Source organism: Phyllostomus hastatus, unplaced genomic scaffold (genome assembly GCF_019186645.2).
Source record: "Phyllostomus hastatus isolate PE091 unplaced genomic scaffold, TTU_PhHast_1.1 phas_scaffold_1066, whole genome shotgun sequence".
Taxonomy (NCBI): Eukaryota; Metazoa; Chordata; class Mammalia; order Chiroptera; family Phyllostomidae; genus Phyllostomus; species Phyllostomus hastatus.
In genome coordinates, this window is record NW_025334004.1 from 24,891,595 (window position 1) to 24,911,751 (window position 20,157).

The 20,157-nt window shown below is 49.6% G+C and overlaps 1 protein-coding gene across 3 annotated transcripts in view; it reads right to left on the bottom strand.

Annotated features, from left to right (window-relative positions):
* GFRA1 (GDNF family receptor alpha 1) overlaps positions 1 to 20,157 on the bottom strand; it is a 226,155-nt gene that overhangs the window by 161,595 nt on the left and 44,403 nt on the right. For 2 of the 3 annotated variants that reach the window (XM_045854235.1, XM_045854233.1), the window contains one exon: positions 12,155 to 12,169. The exons of the other annotated variant lie outside the window; for it this stretch is intronic. In XM_045854235.1, coding sequence (XP_045710191.1) covers positions 12,155 to 12,169 — 15 coding nt within the window. The remainder of the gene's footprint in view (positions 1 to 12,154; positions 12,170 to 20,157) is intronic. 3 annotated transcript variants of the gene reach the window in all.

Sequence of the window (20,157 nt, forward strand, 5' to 3'; positions counted from 1 at the left end):
GCCCGTTTTGTACGGATGCTATGAAGAATGAAATGAGGGAACGGGGGACAGTGTGTGGGGCGTGAAACTTGAGCAGGGATGACCAGGGAACGCAGCTCTGAGGAGGCGAGTGCCTAACGAAGAGCAGCCTGTTAGAGGAGGAATGTTCCAGGGCCCTGAGGAAGCTCAGAGGACGGGTCCAAAGGTCCAAATGGAAGCCTGAGGAGGTGACCGAGGGAGGTGAGGGGACACACGAGAGGGAGGCAGGAGCGGGGCATGCCTGGGGCCCGATCACCGGCGCTCACATGAGAACTGAATGTGGTAAAAGATCTCAAGAACTAGCACGCATGACCTCCTTCTCCAGGGCTCGGAGGGCTGAACTTGTAATCCACCCACCGAAGAGAGTGGGTGGTCCCAGCTCAGGAAGCCCCAAACCACAGCAGGCCTCTCTTTGGAGCGCACATTAATTTACAGGCCTTTCCCCCCACCTCCCCCTCACCGTGCAGGTGGTTTCCTGATGCAGGATATTAACTTTCAGCAGCTGGAGGTCCCTAACCTCCACACAAGCCTAAAAGGTTTCCTTGGGTTCGGATAAGCCTCAGATAAGGAGCTGAACTTTTGCGGGCTTATGAGAACTGCAACCCTCAATCCTTCAGAGATTCGCTCATCACGGAACTTAATCCATCTCAAATAAAACGTGTTTTCCCACCATGGCTGTTTAACAGGGAAAAAGAACAGCTTTGTCTGCTCTGCAAAAGCCTCATCTGCACACTTGGCCCATGGATTTAATTTCCGAGATTTACATTTTAATTCTTTAATATATTCAGGAGATAAAGGGGGTGGGGAGGCCTATGGTTGCGGCGCACAGCCCTTTCCTGGAAAACCTACTTGACTTGTCTGCGTCTCGCCCAAGGCTTTGTTCTCTTCCTCTTACCAAATTTAAACCGATTTCCCTCTCCACTCTCCTCAGGACTTGCCCGTTTCTACCGGCCCCTCACTCTGTCTTCTGCCCCCGTCCTCCCATAATGCCCTCGCCTCATCTGGGGACTCTCAGATGAGTTGGTCACCTGTCACGGTTAAGGAGGGCCCCTCCCCCCAAGTTCATGTCCACCCTGAACCTCAGCAGGTGACCTTGTCCACCCCTCTACCCAGGTGGCAACCTGTTTTCGTTGTTCGGCTGCATTTGAAAATAAATCCCAGACGGCAGTGCACTCACCCCTAGATGCTTCCATGTGCACATCGATACCCAGAGTTCAGTACTTGTTTATATGTTTCTTTTCTTTTAGGGTAAAATTTACATAAGTGGAATGCATGACTCTTAAGTTGCATATTCTCTGAGTGTTCACAAATGCAGACACTTGTACAGGCCACACCCCTGTCAAGACAGAACATGACCATCAGCCAGAAAGTTCTCTCTTGCCTCTTCTAAGTCAGTCTTCACTCCAGTTTCCCCAGAGGCAGCCAACACTCTGAGCTTCGTCCATCCCGGCTTAGTTTGAAGAATTGTGGAGAACTGAAATCGCACAGAGCGTCCTCAGCACCATCAGGTTTCTGAGGCCACCCATGTCATTGTGTGTGTGTGTGTGTGTGTGTGTGTGTGTGTGTGTCCGCACTTTCTCCTGGCTATTTTTGAGCACCACTCCGTTCCACGTGAATACAGTGGTCGGTCCTTCCTCCTACGGACAGGCAACTGAGCTCTTCCCAGTGTCAGGCTACTATAAATAAAGCTGCTGTGATGACTTGTACTCGAGTTTTCTGGTTGAACACGTGCTTCCACTTCTCCGAGTTTGGCTGGGACCTCGTGCCTGGTCGCTGCACTGTCTACCCCACCCATTGGCAAGCCCACCTGGGTGTCCTGGTTTCCAAGACGACTTGCATGATGTGGCCATTAAGAAAATTCAGACTAAGTCTCACTTGGGTCTTGCTTGGGTCTGAACTCAGATTTGGTCTTGCATTCGCTGAGAGACCTTCTGTAAAGGAAAACTTAAGCTTTCCTGATCTATTTCGCCATCTGAAAATGGGGATACACGTGGAGAAAACTGAGAATATGAGCCTCGATTGTCCCGGGGAAACGAGTGAGTCCGAGCATGCGCCTGGCACACGCTGAGGGAGGAGAGGCCCTCCCCATCCTCGGCCACCCGACACACAGCAGTTTCACTGTGTGCACGATTCTTGCTCTGTCTCGGCTCAAAAAGCTATAGTGGCTCTCTTGACCTTCCTAGAACAAGCTGGAACTTCGCTGCCTACACTTTAAAATAACGAAGACCGCCATTTCTCAAGCTATCTAAAATATCAAGCTAGGTTTTTTTTTCTTTTATGGACTTAAATCTCATCAACTCAGAGGCATAACATTCACTGTGCTGATCAGGAATGCTGATTGGCTGACTGGTCACCCTTGAGTAGGAAAAAGAGTAATAAAATGAGTGATAATAAATGGGGAAACTCAATAACCCAACACTATTCATTTGATAGATAAAATCTTTTCAATCACACCAGGAGTGTCGGGGGGCAGGAGGGAGCAAAGAGGTTGTTGATGATCAGCAGGTGTGAACTAGCCCCATCTGATGCCAACATGATGCCTGTGAAGTTCACGGCCTCTCGATACCCCATAAGCACAACGCTGTGTATTTGTCTCCACCTCCACTCAGACGGCCCTTCCCCACTGTACCTGCCCACGGGCCTGCCTCTGTCCTTCCCATTCAAACCCTCTGCTTCCTTCAAAACCACCCCACGCAGCACTCTCCCAGCAGCAGAGCCCCTTTCCCAGGGACCCCCGTCCTCTGTGACTTCCCCCAGCACCAGGAGAAGACAGCACCCACTGACCCACAGACTGACTAGCCTTGGGTGTCCTGTGACATGACCAGCTCTTGAAAGGCAAGCCCACGCTCCTGAGCATGCCTTGCACAAACCTGAGCAGCCAAATATTTGCTGACTCACTCTACGTCCAAATGCTGTCCCTTTAAGAAAAAAAATGGCGGTGAAGGCACAAAATGGAAAAAGATTTTAGGACTCAGGGATAGAAAATGATTTGGCTTAGTTCTCCACATGACCATGGGTGACATGACCATCTGTGACTCTGCCAGCATTCTGCCCCAGGTTTGTCACGGAAGTTAGACTGTCAAACATAAAAGAAGCATGAGCTTGTCCTCACACGTGTGTGCACGAGCATCCACACGCAGCAGCCATGCACAAAATGTTCGTTCCTCTGAGCCTTACTTCATCTCCACTTTCAGTCATCGAACACCTAGTGAGCACCTACTATGCACTAAGCACTGTATTTGGTGCTAAACATTCGAAATAAAAGGCCAGATTCTCTCTCCCTAGGACTCAGGGTGGTGTGGTCAGGCAGATGATGAAGCGGAGCATCACAACAAGGCGGGAGAAGTCCTGGCGGAGGTGTGAGAAGCTGATGGGCACCTCCGGAGCGGCGAGCAGGATCTCCTGCACCCGGGCAGGAGGGAGTGGGGATGGCCTAGCTGAGAGGACTCAGGCTGAGTTCGGAGAGTAATCAGGAGCAGAGACGTATCAATGAGGGGGTCTGGGTAGCGAGCATTTTCTCAACGATTTCTAGGCTGTCCCAATGGCTGTAAATATTGTAATGAGGCATCAGAGGACCATGTGAAAATGAGAGTCTGCTTCTCACAGCACCCACCCCTGGGTCAGCCACCGTGATGTCAGGACCTGGGTACATTTCCGATGGCAGGGGAGAGAAAAGGACAAGGGTGGCTGTAAGGAGGAGAAAATACTCCAAACAGAGCAATCACCAGATCCAAAGGCACAGAGGTGGGGCTAAGCATCTGGAAGAACAGAGATCAACCAGGTAGGGCCTTATGGGGGTGAACAGCATGAGCTGGGCGAGGGGTGCGAGAAATAATGCGTGGGCACGGCTTGAGGAGGTCTGGCCTAGCGTTCCCTAGAAGAAACTGCTTGTCAACGAGTGCCCTCATCCAGCCATTAGCCTGGGAATATGCCATCAAACCACCTGTCGAGGCTAAAGAACAAATTTCCGTCAGCTCTCAAATGTTCCTTAGATGAACACACTGCTTCATCTAAGAACAAAAGATCTGAATGAATCAACTGCAATTGTTTGTAAGGTTCTGTGGCTTCCGGCAAGCCAGGCTCTGAGAAAAACAGCAGCGGAGCTTCCTGACACCATGGGGTCCAAGCGCCCCCACACCCTGACTGCTGGCCTGGGGGGAGCCAGGTGCACCAGAGGTACCAGAGGGCATTGGCAAATGGGCACTGGCTGTCTCCACAGGCATTCCCACTGGCCAGCTGATGAATGCAGCCATCACAGGTGGGCCTCCCAGTAAGAGCATCCTCTCTGCCTGCAGCGGACAACGCACCAGCCCAGGCATCTGGGAAGGGCTGTCAGGGAGAGGAAGTAGGGGAATGGGGGTAGGGAATTGGCTGGTGGTGGCAACCCAAATAGATAAACATGCTCAACCAACCATACACCCTCCTGCCCAAGCAGGAAACACAGCCTTATATCTGTCCCCAGGACAAACTCGGTGACTCAGAGCATGGACCTGTCTTGGACCCCAATGAGCAGTGATCCATTAAAGAAGGTGCAGGGGTTTTAAGCGCTCGACAGCAGGGAGATTATAAACAGATCAGTTGTTGTGTCCCTGGCCTGCTCAGGCTATGGGAGGAAGTACAAGTGTCTCAGCTCAAAAACAAGGCACTATGCAATCAGCTTCTGCTCTCGATAAAGCAAACTCACTTGGAAGCTTTTAGGGCTGGAACTGGCTGAGAAGTGGCCAGAGCAAGCCTGAGTCCGGTGTGTAGGAAGGAGGGCGCTGTGATGCACTAAGTGTCTGCGTCTCCTCCAAGTTCACACGCTGAAATCCTAACTACCAAGGTGATGACACTAGGAGGTGGGACCTCTGGAGACTAGAGCCCTCACGAGCAGGATCAGTGCCCTTACGAACAGGACCCCGGAGAGCTCCGTGCCTCCTCCTACCACGTGAGGACACGGCAAGAAGGTGGCCATCTATGAACCAGGAAGCAGGCTCTTGACAGACACCATCTGGATCTAAGACTTCCAGCCTCTAGGACCATGGGAAATAAATGCTGGTCATTTAAGCTGAAAAGTTTATGGTATTTTGTTATAGCAGACCGAACTGACTACCACAAGTACCCAATAAACCCACTTTTCTGCACCCGGGCAGTCACGTTAGGACTTGTTAGGAAGCGTCAAGGATCTGTGACTGTGTAACACCAGGGGTAGTTGAAAGCCTTTCTTTAGGAGTCGGGTGAGCATATAGCAGAACCTGAAGTCACACTAGGTAGGTTCAAAATCCAGGCTCAGGCGTCTCACTCTGGGAAGATAAGCAAGGGGAGGAAGCCAGAATGATCCGTGTGGTAATGGATCCGAGTTAAAGGCGTCAGTGAGAACTCACAGTTAACTCAATATAGATATACCTCATTACATATAGAGATAGTTATGAATAAGCATATATGCACAGGTTAGTGTATACACATATATTTCTTTGCTCTGACATCTGAGAGAGCTTGAAAGAAATGACTTTCCAGTAGCAACAACCACACCTACCACCTAGACCTTGGTTTCTGATATTGTTCTCCCATCAAAGTAGCCAGGACTCCTGGAGAAATGCATGAATCTGGGGCAGAGGTGGGTAATATACAAGATGACCCTGGGGCATCTTGTAGGAGCAGTGAGTGCCGCAGAGGTGCTCAAAGAAGAAGTGGCAGGGCATAAGGAAGCGACAGAAAGAGCTCCTGATGGCCAAAGCTGGAACAAAGCTCCTAGTAGCCAAAGCAAGAAGATAAATGGAACTGTATTGCATTATAACCCAATGTATACAATAAACACCCACGAGTCCATGCTGATCTAAATAAATGATTGAATAAAGTAACAAATGAAGACTAAGAGCCAAATCTCCCACACAGAAGATTAATCGATATACGTACTATTCCCTCAATGGGCTGAACCGTAACTCCCCACTCCTTCAGTGTGGGCTTTGCATGGATTTCCTCCGAAGGGTGCAAGAGGATAAGGAACTTGGCAGTGGGAAGATGTGGCAAACACTACTTCAGCCAAGTGGTGAAGATCAACGTCAATCACCACAGGTCACGTTCATAGAAGGGGCATTTGATGGGATGGGATGCAAGGGGCCCTTCAGCTCTGTGACCTTCCCCCAAACCCCTGACCTCAGTCTAATCAGCAGAAAAACATCAGACAAACTCGAAGAGAGGGGCCTCCTACAATAGGGTCCCCCAAACACCTGTACTCCTCAAAACTGCCAAGATCATCAAAAACAAGGGGCGCCTTAGAAACTGTCACAGCCAAGAGGAGCCTAAGGGGACATGACAAGTCAGTGCAACTCAAGGCAGTGCGGTGTCCCGGACGGGCTCCCAGAACGGAAGAGGGGCATTAGGTGAAAACCAAAGGAATCTGAATGAGCTGTGGACTCCAGTGAATAACAACGGAGCAGTGTCAGGTCAGTGACTGTAACGAACGTGCCACACTAACGTAAGAAGAATATTGGGGGAAACGGGGTGCGGGGCATACGGACATTCTCTGTACCGTCTGCACAGTTTTCTTCTGACACTCTAAACCTGTTCTAGAGGACACAGTCGCTCAATTAAAAACAATCCTGGCCCTACCACTCACAGGTTATGTAACCGTCACTCTGTTGCATCCATGCTGTGCCTGAGTTTTCTCCTCTGTAATGTGGGATTACTGGTTATAAAACCTACTAAAGGGTGGGGGCAGATTCAATGAGAAAATGCACTTCAAACGCCTGTCCCAATGCCTGGACGAGGCGAGATATAAAAATGTCGATGTTATCACCATCCTCCTCCTCCTCCTCATCCCAATAAACTAAAATTTGAAAAAGACACACTGGTCTTTTCTCATTAGCAACTATCTCACAGTAAAGGAATCTCAAGAGTTTCCCACTTCACTGATTTTGCAATTTTGAAACTCCAGCTACTGGGAAGAAAGGTTCTGAAACGTCACTCCAAATTCATACCCAGGGACTGCAGTGGGCACACGGTGGATGTGCCACAACGAGAAACCCGCCCCACGGGCACCTGGCATGGAGCGGGCGGCCCCGCACAGCCCGCAAGGAAGGTGATAAAGCACCGCAGAGAATGGGATTATTTAAATGTGGTTATCGTCTTCCTCATACATCACACACACGCACAAAGTGAATCTGTGCAAAATTAAATGGTAATGTTGTTCAGTTTGTGCTGGAAAGATGGATGCCTCTCCTACATGACTCAGAATATTCTACCGATTCTGGACAAAGAGGAGGACGTTATTAAGTATTAGCAGGCAGGAAATGTGGCCAGGGGACCAACCACTTGCCACCACGAAAATGTGAACCCATTTTTCTCATGTGCTGGTTAATGTCATGTGACAACTTGGATGTGGGGTGCTTTTTTTAAAGGCTGGCAATGGTAACAATAGATTTAATTTATTCCCATAAATCCCACCCTCATGAAGAAAACAATATTTCATAACATGGAACATTACCAGAGGGACCATAATTCATGGCGAAAGGGTCAGAGCTTTATAATAGATGGGTTTTCGGAAGTGGTTGGGAAAACCTAAGATCCAGCCCCAGCAATTCAACTGATAAGTTTGAAACATACAAAAGAGCTCAAGCATGGTACGGATGGCCTGGTCCCTGTCACCACAAGCCCACCCCAGCAATTAACAGGCCTGGCTGGGCTGCCAGAAACCAAACTGTGATTGATTTTTCTGTGCGAGTGAGTACCAGCGGTGCCCTCCATTGCGAATGCCGTATTAATCCCGGGAAGCGCTGGCGCTTCAGAATGGCCGTGTGGGCGAGTGACACCTCTGAAATCGCAATTCTTTTAACCTGAATTCTCAGCCACTGGGGAAGCCTCTCTTTCACCCAAAGTTCTCCAGACAACAATCGAAACCTGTAGTGTGGGCTATTTCTGTGCACTCTTAGGGCAAATCCGTAACACGGAGCCTGAGCAGCAAGCCAAGCTGGGCTGGGGATCGCCCCAGCTCTCTCGCTGGACAGATGAGAAAACTCAGGCCACGGGGCAAAGCTCCTGGTCCGAGTTTCCCACAGAGGGAGCAACCCAGTCGGGAGCCCAACTGAGGTCTCCTGAGTCTGTGAACATGTATCTATAGTAACATCATACATATGATACACCTGTGTGTGTGCACTGGAGAAAAGTGGCTTTTAAAAAATCTAAAGACACACCGAGGAATGTTTTAACAAGGCCCTCGATGAGCATTACTTGCCACAGCCTTAAGGAGAGGAGGTGTACGTCATGGGCACAGGACTCCCCCAGACAAAGCAGGCAGGAAGTGTGGCACCCAGCAGAGGCGAGCTGCCGGGCATGGGCCACCCGGGGGTTGTGGGGGGAATCCCACGGCCCAGGATGGCAGAGACCCACTAAGGGGAACAATTAGGACGGTGGGCAGGGCCCCATCTCAGCCGACCAGAGCTCGCTCAGCACTCCGTTCTGAGCCTGCCTTAAGTCCTCACACACTGTTCCTGCGCTTTTCCACCGCAGCCAGCTTGGAGATTTCTGGTGTACACAAAACCAGGCCGCTCTCTTCTGCTTAAAACCCGCCACCGGCTTCCTTCCTCTGACCCCCAAATGGCCATTCGCTCTCTCCTCTGCTTGTCCCCTTCACACACGTCTCTCCTTCACGCACGAGCCCCAGCAACACCCGCTTCCTTCAGACCCCGGGACAATGGGTGTTTCTGCCTAACGGGCTTCTCCTTTGCACGTTCCCCTGCCGGTTCCCCATGTCCCCCCTTCGCTGGTCCTTCTCGGCATCCTCTGACCACCCCATCTGAAGTGGCCCTCCCTGCACGCCACCAGCACGCCACCCTGTGATATTTTCTTCACGGCAGGTATCCCTCTAGAAGTCACTGATTTGCATGCTTGGCACCGATGTCCCCAGGCCAGACTGAGTTCCATGAGAACGGGGCCCTTGCTGTCTTGTCCACACTCCCTTATCCTCAAGGCCCGGAAGGCGTGTGGCACAGTTACCCATTGCAAAACTCGCTACACTCCAGAGGTATCAAAAGTTACTTGGGCTGGAAGAAAAAAACCCTCCAGTAGCAAGATGCCAGCTCTAGGGGGCAGGGAACGGAGGAGGAGGGAAGGCTATGCCTCTTTGGGTCGGGGTCTGGAACAGACTTGGGAGCACAGCGCAGAGCCGAGAATTAACTCAGCGGTGAGATCTTTCTACTGTGCCCACTTACGCTTCCCAACACCCTGCCGAGTGGTATCGCTTGATTTCCAGGCCACTCGCTCAGTTTCTATTCGATTTCAGAATCAAGGTTGAGCCCATGGAAGAGCATTCCAAAGGTGCTCCAGTAACTTCAAATGAGGCGTGCGTGTGGTCCTGACTTCATTATTAAAGGGCTGAGATAAGTGCTCTGACACTTGAGATTCTAGGCATGTGTGCACACAGAACATTTTCAATTGCCTCTGACATCGTGAAGAGCAAGTCCGTGGCACTTTGGAATTTCTGAGAGCCATCTCCTGGCTCTGAGCTCTGAGGACAATAGAGAATCTAGGTCAGGAAAGGCCCTTTGAAAACGTGGCCCCGTGGCCCTAGAACTTACACATATGGAAGGCCCAGCTGCGGGCCCGCTGTCCTCGACAGTCCTCACGCCCTGGGTCTCACCACCACAGCAAGTGGCATTTGCAGATGAAAGAACCAACAACACTATGAAGGCCCAGGAGCAGAGGAGAAACACGCTCCCACGTGCACACAGCACAGATGTGGCAGAGAAAGGCCCAGCGGTAGCTGCCGCACTGTCACCGACTGTAACAAGATTGATCTGCGAGGAAATAAAAGGTAATGTAATCCAGAGGAAATAACCGCAGCTCCCTCTGAGGACATCTGATGTTGTCAACTTGCAAGCCTGCGTCCCTCTTCTCCCGCCACGGTGACAGCAGCCCAAACACACAGCCTCCTCTGGGCAAAGGGGCCCCACTCACTCACTGCCAGACCCACGCGCTTGCAAAGCAGCAGCCCCCCAACCGCCCCAAAGCACGCTGGGCCTGGAGGCCCCAACATGGCAGGGGCCAGAGCCAGTCGGAGTCACCCTGCATGAAGGGGCTTCAGAGATGAGCCCGTGGCTCCTATCCATCCGCAGCCACCTAGTTTGGGGATTATTCCTAGCACAGTTCACAGCCTCCAGGTTTCCAGAGACTGGCACAATTCTGCAACAGAGTTTCAACCACAGAAGACGTCGCAGAGTCATACGTTAGGTTCTGTCTGTAAGACACAGAACCCGTTGTCTTGGTCCAATGCTCCTGTCACTGGTCCGTTTTTACCGTCACATTTTACTGAGCATTCATTTCACAGGAAGAACAGCCAGAAGCAAAGGTAAGGAGGAGGGACCAGCTGGCAAGTTCTGTGCCATCATTTCAAGAATCTCTCTGCATACAAAATGGTCCTCTAAGGCTGGTGCCATGTAAATAATTCACAAAAGCCAGCTTAGTTCTCTCCGTTGGAAGTCCTAGTAATATCTTATAAGGGAACTGCCACCCACCCACCCGTGCGCGGGACAGCGGGCAGCGAGCAGCTTCCGTCTCTGGAAGATGCTATTACGTCTCGATAGCCCGTGATTTGCAGATGATTATAACTTTCACTCTGCATATCCCTGTTACTGACAGGCAAACACCATCCATCAACTGGCATGACTGATTCGAAAAGGAGGCAAACTTGACACAGGCAGTCTGATGGGCCATTTTTTACGCCGACGACAACAACCAGGAACGCTCCTGTGTTCCAGAAAGCCTTTCCAAACTCAAACGTTCCGCACCTTGCAAGGAGAAACACCATTCGGCACTGGGTTGTACTTGCACTCTTAGCTCACAGAACAAAAACACTCCACTCCCTTCCCAGGGCTCCCCCCTGAAACCCCAAGTTCTCGAGGAAGAAAACGGACTGCAGCAGGGGCAAGGCTCCGACAGCAACCCTTGCCTTCTGTGTGCAGGCGCGGCTCCTGCTCGGTGTTGCTCGTCTCTTGGTCTCCAACCAAATGGAACTTATTACTTGTAGCGTGTTGGGATCTATGAATTATTTATAAAAGTAGGTCTATGCCTCCAGACTCTTAAAAGATAACGCAACAGTCCCCTCACCCTTAACATCCACAACTGCGCTTTTATGAGGGAGAGTAGGCAGACATTCTCCGTAACACAGGCTGCCTGTTGGGGGTAAAATAATAGTTGTGAAAATAGCAAGCCTCGAAGATTATTTGGAAGCTATTTACGGAATGCCTGGGTGTATTTTTAAACCAGTCTCTTATTCCGAGCCAGGCTTGGATTCAAGAGAGACGTAGCAGGCTGCGCTACAAACATGTTTCCCAGCTTGAACACAAACAGTGACTCCTTGCCGCTTTGCCCGCTAGCTTCAGACTGGGATTAAAAAATAAAAAAGGGCAAGAGGCTGTTCCCCTTTCATTATACGTCTAGCAGGTTCCACAAGGCCATGGCCGTGAGTGACCCGGAGCGTGGTGGCTGCGCATCCGAAGTGGGGACTAAGACACGCACCGGAAGGCACAGTCGGGGGTTGAGCTTTCAGCCCCCAGCTCCCCAGAACACGTGACCTTGGCAGGCAAAACACACGCGACACGGCTCACCCCGGCCTGGCTCTGTTTCTGTCACAGGCCCAGTTGGAGGGGTCACAGGGGACACCTGGGTTGAAGGGCACACAGCGACCAGCCAGCTGTGGTTCTGCCCACACCGCCAGGACAGCGGCACATTTGTTTGGTGAAGAAACGCCCGTGTGAAGCTGGCACGTGGAGCTCTGGCCCAGCTTCAGGCGCCCTGACGGTGCAGGAGTGCTGAGGATCGGGGCTCCACCTGACCCCCTCCGGAGACACCTGCTCTTCCCCATCTGACACGTCCTACAGCGCCCCTGCCCCAGACAGGGGCGCGGCCACACGCCCCACCCCCGTGCCCCTGCGCCAGTCATCCAGGCCCCGTCCCTCCCATAAACATGATCACGAGGAAGCAACCCGAAGCTGGATGGCACAACAGGTCGTCTCAAGCCACTGTCCTCATGGTGCCTCCTAAAGCCCCCTGGGACACATCAGAGAGACTGAGAGGCCCCATGACCTCCTGCACCCAGACAGCCCCTTGCTCCCAAAAGAGCACAGCCAATGGGAAAGCAGGCAGAAGACTGTGAACTTACCTTGCTGGAAAACATCTGCCGGGAGGGAGGAAGAGCAGCAGCGGAGGAGAGCGGGGAGAGAGAGAGGAGAAAAACAAATTAATAACAATGTCGAACACGACAACGATGATAATCACAGCTAACACACTCTAACTGCCGGGCACGCTTCATGCCTCGGTTCCTTTAACTCGGAGGCAGTGGTTCAGAGCCTGGGCTCTGGGATGCAACCGCCTGGGTGGAAAGCCTGGCCCAATGCTCACCAACGCGTGGCTGACACTCTCTAAACCACACACAGACCAGAGTACTGGGAAGGTTAAATAAATCATGGCCGATGTTTCAAGGGCTGAGAACACGGCCCAAGACATAGTAAACACGCCAACGTTGGTCATTCATACTATTAATACTCTTTATTTTCACAACCACCCTATAAAGTAGGTTGTGTGATCGCTCTCGTTCTACAGATAGGGGAAACCGAGGCTCTGGGAGGCTGAAGAACTCATCCTAAACCACAGACGAGTAAGTAATGGGCTCAGGAGTGAACGCAAGCCTATCCGATTCCAAAAAGCATCTTCTTACCCACTGCTGAGCTGCCTGACTAGTTTATACAGAGCCACGAAAGCAACAAGGACACACAGAAAGATAAACAGAGGAAGGGCCTTTGCCCTCACTCAAGTTCCATATATAAGTCTCGTTAACAAAACATCGGTGTAGATTCTCCACACCGTAACTCACAACTAGTAACACCATGTCCTCATATTAAATCCTAGCTCAAAGGCTGTTGAAAGGTGAAAAAACTTATTTGTTTCCACAAATATCTGTGAGACTACTCTATGCTAAGCACAATGGCTGGCACTGGGGACCACCCATCTAGCGAAAAGCATCAGTGAACGCACAATCACTAACAGCCGCCTCCAAGGGAAACCACTCACGGGACTTCTATCCTCTTCCATTGGTTTTGACTACTTTGGAACATGGTATGAAGGGACTGATACAGTGTGAACCTTTTCTGCCGCCTTTGCTCCGCAGCGATGGTGGGCCCCACACGCTGTAGTAGGTATTAGACCATTCACGCTCACTGCTGGATGGTATTCCACTGTGTGAGTAGAGCGTGATTTTTAACCTTACGTGAGCATTTCTGTGTTATTTTAATTTTTGACAGTGAACATGCCTTATATTTCCTGAACCTTAAAACAAGTTATTTGCATCTCAAAAACTGAGTAAGAACTGTATCATCAACACCAAATCTGCTGTCAGTCATCAGCTAAAACATCAGCTCCTACGAGGTCACCAAGAGCCAAGGGCCCGCTGGATGGCGTAAACACAACATGCACCTGCTGGGCTAAGCAGACTGCAAGGACAGAACACCTGTGGAAGCAGGTGTCAGTTCAGTGGCGCACATGTGACCCCTCTGAGGAATGCCATTCACATTCAATACACGTGTTCCCAAGGGTACACCCAGGCCAGACTGCAGACTCGCAGTTCCCAACTCCAGGGAGCTGGCTTACCCACCGCCCTTTCTCCCGCGCTCCTGAAAGCCAACTGGGATGTAAATGGCCCATCTGGCACCCTTACAGGCCAACTTTAACTCTGCTCTAATTTATATGTCTTCTCCATCATTCTGTAACCTCAGTAACTCACCATCAGCATGGTGTGCAATGCCACTCACCTCCCAGCCCCCGACACTGTCCAGAAACTGAGAAGGACCGTGTGAGCTCCCTAAGCATATACCAGGCCGCACGCATTTGCTGCCTCCCGCGGAGTCTGAACCACCCACTCGGACCAACCCACACACCTGGAGGAGGCTTCCCCCTCAGCCTGCAAATGTCATAGCCACTGTGAAGTTTCTCAGAGCCTGTCCCCACAGAGAGGGGCGTCACTGTTTCCGCCTCTGTGCTCCTTGAGTAATTTGTACGCGTTGCAATTATAGTTCCTAGTATAATTAGTTATTTATGTAGGCCCTGAGCTCCTGAGGACAAGAGGTAGGAGTCTTAATCACTTTTTGTGGGTCCTCACTGCCTGGCATGGTATGCTCCCCTAGGAGGGAAGGAAAGAGGGTTGGTCTGTCTCAACATCCGCCTGGTCCGACCCCCTCATTTTACAGACAAGGAAACTGAGTCCACAGGTGTAAGAGATTCTTCCCGAGGTCCCACATGGCGTGACAGGCTGAGCCAGGGCGACATGAGATCCATTTAACCTCAACGAAGCACAAAAGCTCATCCCTATTATTAGCAAAGTACAAATTAGAGCTTTATCATTCTCCTCTAATGAATACAGACAAAAGTTTCCAACCTTGAAAACATCAGTGAAATGAGATTAAGTCTTTCAAATACAGATCCAGTCTCAACATCCGTCCAGAATCCCCAACCTCCTCCCCACAGCCTTGGAAAGGGAGTGCAACCTTCGGAATTCGGTGCAGATCTGAATCGCTGGAAAGCATGGGCGGGCAGGGAGGCAGGAAGTTCAGGCGGGGATTTACGGTAGTGACCTTCTTCCTTCCAAATCCGCTGGGTCTTCCATGCCTTAGCAGACAAATCTGCATAAATACTATCTTCTCTCCCCCAAAACTCTCTTGATTTTCATATAAGCTATTCTAGATTTTCACAAGAACCCCTTTTCAGCTGCATTTACCCTTGCACCTTTTTATTCAAATGAAAATTTTAATCAACACTAGTATAAATATTGCAACAATTTTTGCCAGGGGTTATCTTGCAATTTACACTGTACACTCATGTCTGTTGTAGTCTGTGGTATGAATCATTTGGCTCTTAGCATTTTTTAGCTCTCTGCTCTGTATAATAATGGCTTGAGTGCCTTCTTTTTTTTTTTTAAGATTTATTTATTTTTTTTATTTTTTTTTTTAGAGAGGGAAGGGAGGGAGAAAGAGAGAGAGGGAAAGAAACATCAATGTGCGGTTGCTGGGGGCTGTGGCCTGCAACCCAGGCATGTGCCCTGACTGGGAATCGAACCTGCGACACTTTGGTTCGCAGCCCACACTCAATCCACTGAGCTATGCCAGCCAGGGCGAGTGCCTTCTTTAAAATTGTACTGTTCCTGGCTAAATCTTCCATCCAGGCTCAGGCTCAAGTGATGCAAGGACAGAAAAGAAAGTAAGTGAGAAGATGGTCAATTTTGTGCTGTTCGGCTACATTTTACCTCCCTCTCCCAACCGCAGACCTCATAGGACACTAGCCACAAAAATACTCTCACCATCTCCCAGGCTGCTGTTCGTGTCCAGCACCCCCATCTTCCAGCCCACCGGGATTGGTAGATACAACCAAACTGCCTCAAATTTGCGTGTGATCTTCTCCTTTTAGTCTAACCAACCTCTACGAATTCTTGGGGAGTCAATTACACTCTCTGAGCTTGAGCTTCCTCATGGGTGACCTGGGTGTATTTTAACATCCACAACACTGGTGTTGGGAAAGTTAAGTTCGCTAATTTACACCAACCTTTCCCACCAGCGGCTGTGGAGAATGTCTGAGAAGAAGACCCAGCCTCATCTTTTTTTGTTTTCCCTGAAAATGGAAGTCACACAGTTCAGAGCCGGGAGCTTCCAGTGCCCACCCTGACCACCAGTCGGGTTGAGCCCGGAGGACTCCAGGGACACTTGTGCAGAGGAAATGAACTCCTTCAGACAAAGCTCTGCTCTTACTCACGTCCCAAGGGAGAAAACCTCAAACCCCAGTCCTTCCCTGGAACAAAGAAAGCCTGTTCCCCAGCCCCACCCCCACCCCCTGGAGCCATTCTGATCCTATGGATGGATGAAAGGCCGGGTATAAGTTGGTGACTCAGACACGCAAAGAAGAAAATAAGACAAAAGGAACTTAGTTAGATAAGCCTCAAGTCCCGTTTCTTCAGTGAGGAAAGAGCATCAGGGACATTTTCCCTCCTCCCCCACAGCTACCGAGAGAGATTCACACCCCAGAGACCCGTAATGCTTGGAGTCCTCCGGAGACGGGGGCCGTAAAAAGACTAGATTATTTATTAGTATTAATAAGTTATGGCAATTAGGCTGGATGATTCCTTAACGTGGCTGATTAAAAACTTTCTTGAGTGTTACTCATCCACACGGCCGGTGTTTACCTCTGTTAAAAATGATTTAACTGCACTCTGGGTGAACCCCCCTCTTGAGCCCGGGGTTAATAATTAGCGGTGCACAGAGCCACGCGAGTTAAGTGAGTTGGCTCTCCTTTATTTATCTATTGCTTTCTTTTATGGGCAGAACTGGATGGCAGTCTCATTGCCCATTCAGTCTGCTAAGAACAATTTACTATTTCAACCCACAGTCCGTAACTATGGTTAGCAAAGCTCTCGCTATTATTACGATATCACACTTAGCCCACACCCCACAGCACTAAAGATATGCCAAACAGTGGAAGTGTGCGTGACTTCCATAAGACCAGGGGAAAGAAAGCTACTAGTTCTCAAACAATGTAATCACACTACTCTCTCAATTTTGCTTTCTTTTCTAGGTTAAATTATATATGAGGGGAGTTTAGTTTCTTGAAAATGCATGCACTTAACTCCCATTTAAGAAATCTCACCTGGGGAGACAGCTGTCTTGTGAGTCCCCCTGTGGTTTGAGCTCCTGAGTGAAAATTCTCTTTCAAGTACAAGTGCTTTTACAGTAAAGCACTGGACATTTTACTGGGACCCAACTAACCAGGGGCAAAGGAAGGGAGGTGGGGAAGAGCTGGAATAAATACTGATTCCTAGAGTGGGTCAGGTCCACCAACAGCCGGAGTAAATTTCAAATGGGTTAGGCGGCCCCCTCGCCGGATTTCAAGAACCAGCAGGCTCTATGCACAGATACGAAGAGTGCCAGAATTCAGTCTGTGATCTTGGTGCTCCGCCAGTCTCTGTGAGTCAGGTGAATTTCCTGTGTTACAAAGCGGGTCCCTCCAATGCCTCCCTCCCTCTTGTTGAATGCGCACACTCCAGAGGAGATCGGCTTCACATTGACCAAGTCTAGGTCCAAAAGCCTAGGGCCTGCCGCGGAGGGCAGGGTTATCTCCTCTCCCAAAGACAATCCAGCGCCATGTCACAGTGTGACTGTGGCCACCGGGTCCCATAACCTAAACCGGGTGCCAGCTCCTCAGGAGGTGGAAACCTGGGGCAGGGAAGCCTCTGGTAGTCTGTGTTCTCACCTACAAAATGGGGATAACAGAGACAAGCTTTGTCCCACCACGGTGGTATCATGAGGCTCAAGGCACAAGACAATCAGCACAGAGCCCACGGACTTAGGAGTCTAACACTAGTCCACCGTCTGAGCCACCCTGGGCTGGCCATTTAACCCGCCCGAGTCTCTGTTTCTTCATTTATAAAATGGGGATAACAAAACTTATCTTTCCAAATTCACAAGAACCACCAAGATCATGTATGTAAAGCTCTTATTTAGCACATGCTAACTGGTTTACGTTATGCGCTCAGCAAGTGAAAATTGCCATCATTACAATACTAAGCAGTAAAAGAGGGTAGCGAAGACCTCAGGTCCTGAAGTCAGAGCTGGCCCCGCGTCTCTGGTTGTGGGACCTCGGGCAGGTAACTGAGGATCCCTAAGCTTAGCTTTTCTCATCAGCAACATGAATAGCAGTAGCTAACTTTGGTGGTAGCTCATAAATCGCTATGGAGATTAAATGAGATAATACATATAGAATGCACAGTAACTAGTACTCAGAAAGACGGCTATGAATTGTAGTGTTATTAGTCAACATTTACTGATTATCTACTATTTGAAAAACCTTTGCAACTTTCTATGGGGCTATAAAAGTTACAATAAGAGAGAATCCACAAACTAGATTGATTGTTTTAATTTCATCTTATCATCACGTCACTACATACCACTAAGAAGCTTTAAAGCGCCCTGGCTGGCGTAGCTCAGTGGATTGAATGCGGGCTGTGAACCAAAACATCGCAGGTTCGATTCCCAGCCAGGGCACATGCCTGGGTTGCAGGCCATGACCCCCAGCAACCGCACATTGATGTTTCTCTCTTGCTCTCTTTCTCCCTCCCTTCCTACTCTAAAAATAAATAAATAAAATCTTTTTTTAAAAAAAGAAACTTTAAAGCAATTCTCAAATATTACCTTACGAATGAATTATTTTTAATCTCTGAGATCAGAGGTCCAATGGCATCCTATCTTCAATCAATGATCTAAGGGGTTGTGATTAGAAGTTCCAGAAACCCAGGGCCCAGCCTTCATCATTGGCACCACTCACTCCTCTGACCTTGCCTGTCTCCTCTGGCCCTGCCATTATTTCTCCAGGTCCCCATGTACGGGGCTCACTCAGCCCCGCCCCGGGCTCTGACCAGGGTTTGCAGCCATGCTCCTTCGATGCGTAGGTTCAAAAGAGGTAGGAACCGCACGGGGGCCGTGGAACTGAAAAGCTCCACTCGGCACAGTGGGGTTCTATGAGGAATTTGCCTGACCAAAGGGTTCTGCTGCTTTATTAAATAACTCGGTTAAAGTTTGAACACAACAAACCACTTAACGGAGCCCCTTCCTGTCCGGGTGCAGGTCTGTGCTCTCCTGGAGAACAGCCAAAGTCAAGGGCTCCTCCAGCATCCCTGTGTGGCCTCAACGGCACCACACAGGGGCTGTGATTAGCTTCCTGTGTCTCCAAAGCCAGACAGCCCGGGCAGCCGCGTGGCCACACAGCCCACACCCACGCCCCTCCTGCCTCCCACAGGCACACTCCGGCTGCTCCGACTAAACAGAAGCTGGTGAGCCTTGGTTAAGGGCTCCAGGCTCCAGCCCTCAGTGCCCCAAACAAACCCATTCTCTTTTTTTTTTTTGTATTTATTTTTAGAGAGAGGGGAAAGGAGAAAAAGAGAAGGACAGAAACATGATGTGCAAGAGAAACAGCAACTGGTTGCCTCTCTCACACCCTCAACTGGGGACCTGGCCCGCAACCGAGGTATATGCCCTGACTGGGATTCGAACCAGTGACCTTTCAGTCCACAGAGCGTTGCTCAATCCACTGTGCCACACCAGCCAGGGCACAAACCCATTCCTTAATGTGGACAGGCCTTGCGTCTCTCTGTCCTTTTTCTTCTCTGTATCGTTTTCAATGCAGACCCGAAAAAGTTCCATCATTTTCCTTATTCCTGGCCTCCCCTCACCTTTTACCATGTTAGAAATGAAGACCACGACTTTGCCTGTCATTGTCATACCTCTGAAGGCACATGGAATTCAGCAAATGTCTTTTATTTGTAAGAGAAAAAAAATGTAAAGCCCTGAAGTACCTTCCTGCCACATCTTCTAGGGAATGTGCTACCAACAGCAACCGTAGGCCACGTGCTTATAACCCATCAGCCCACCCTGGTTTGGGAGGGCAGTGCGAGGGACAAGGGACACGAGCTAGTAAGTCCCTAACATTTTTACGACATTCCATCCCTAGTATTTCTCATTCGTCACACAGAAGGATAAAGCTCTTAACTACTGGAAGCACATAAAAAAAAAGATTTAGGAATAATACTTTTTATGATCGCATTCTGTATACTGTGAAAGTTATGTTCAAATCTGCTAGTACTTTATGTAGCTGATAAAGTAGAACAGGATGGCTTCCCAGCTAACAGTGTATTTTATATCCATTTAAAATGTTTTCTCTTCAATTGAATTACTTTTTGAGTAATTATAATGAGACTAATCTGGGCTTAATGAATTCATGTACAAATACTTTAGACTGCATTATTAAAACCTCTCTGATATGAAACTATATTAAACTCGATCCCTTTAGCAACCAGGGTTTTTCCTTGCAAAGGACAGCGTACGTGACTTTATCTGAATTCTCTTAGATCAGGTGACTAAGAACTCACAAGGAGCCACATTAATAGCTCAAACAAAAGAAAAGGTTGACAAAGAATTTTGTTCTAATGTCCCTAAACTTACACAATTGAGCGTTAATCAGGGGTCACAGGAAGTATTTTTATTAAGCACCCAGACGTGCAGAGGGCTGAAGAGTCAGTCTACCTTCCGGAAGAAAGCAGCTACAGCTCCGATTTGCAATAACATAAACCCACCG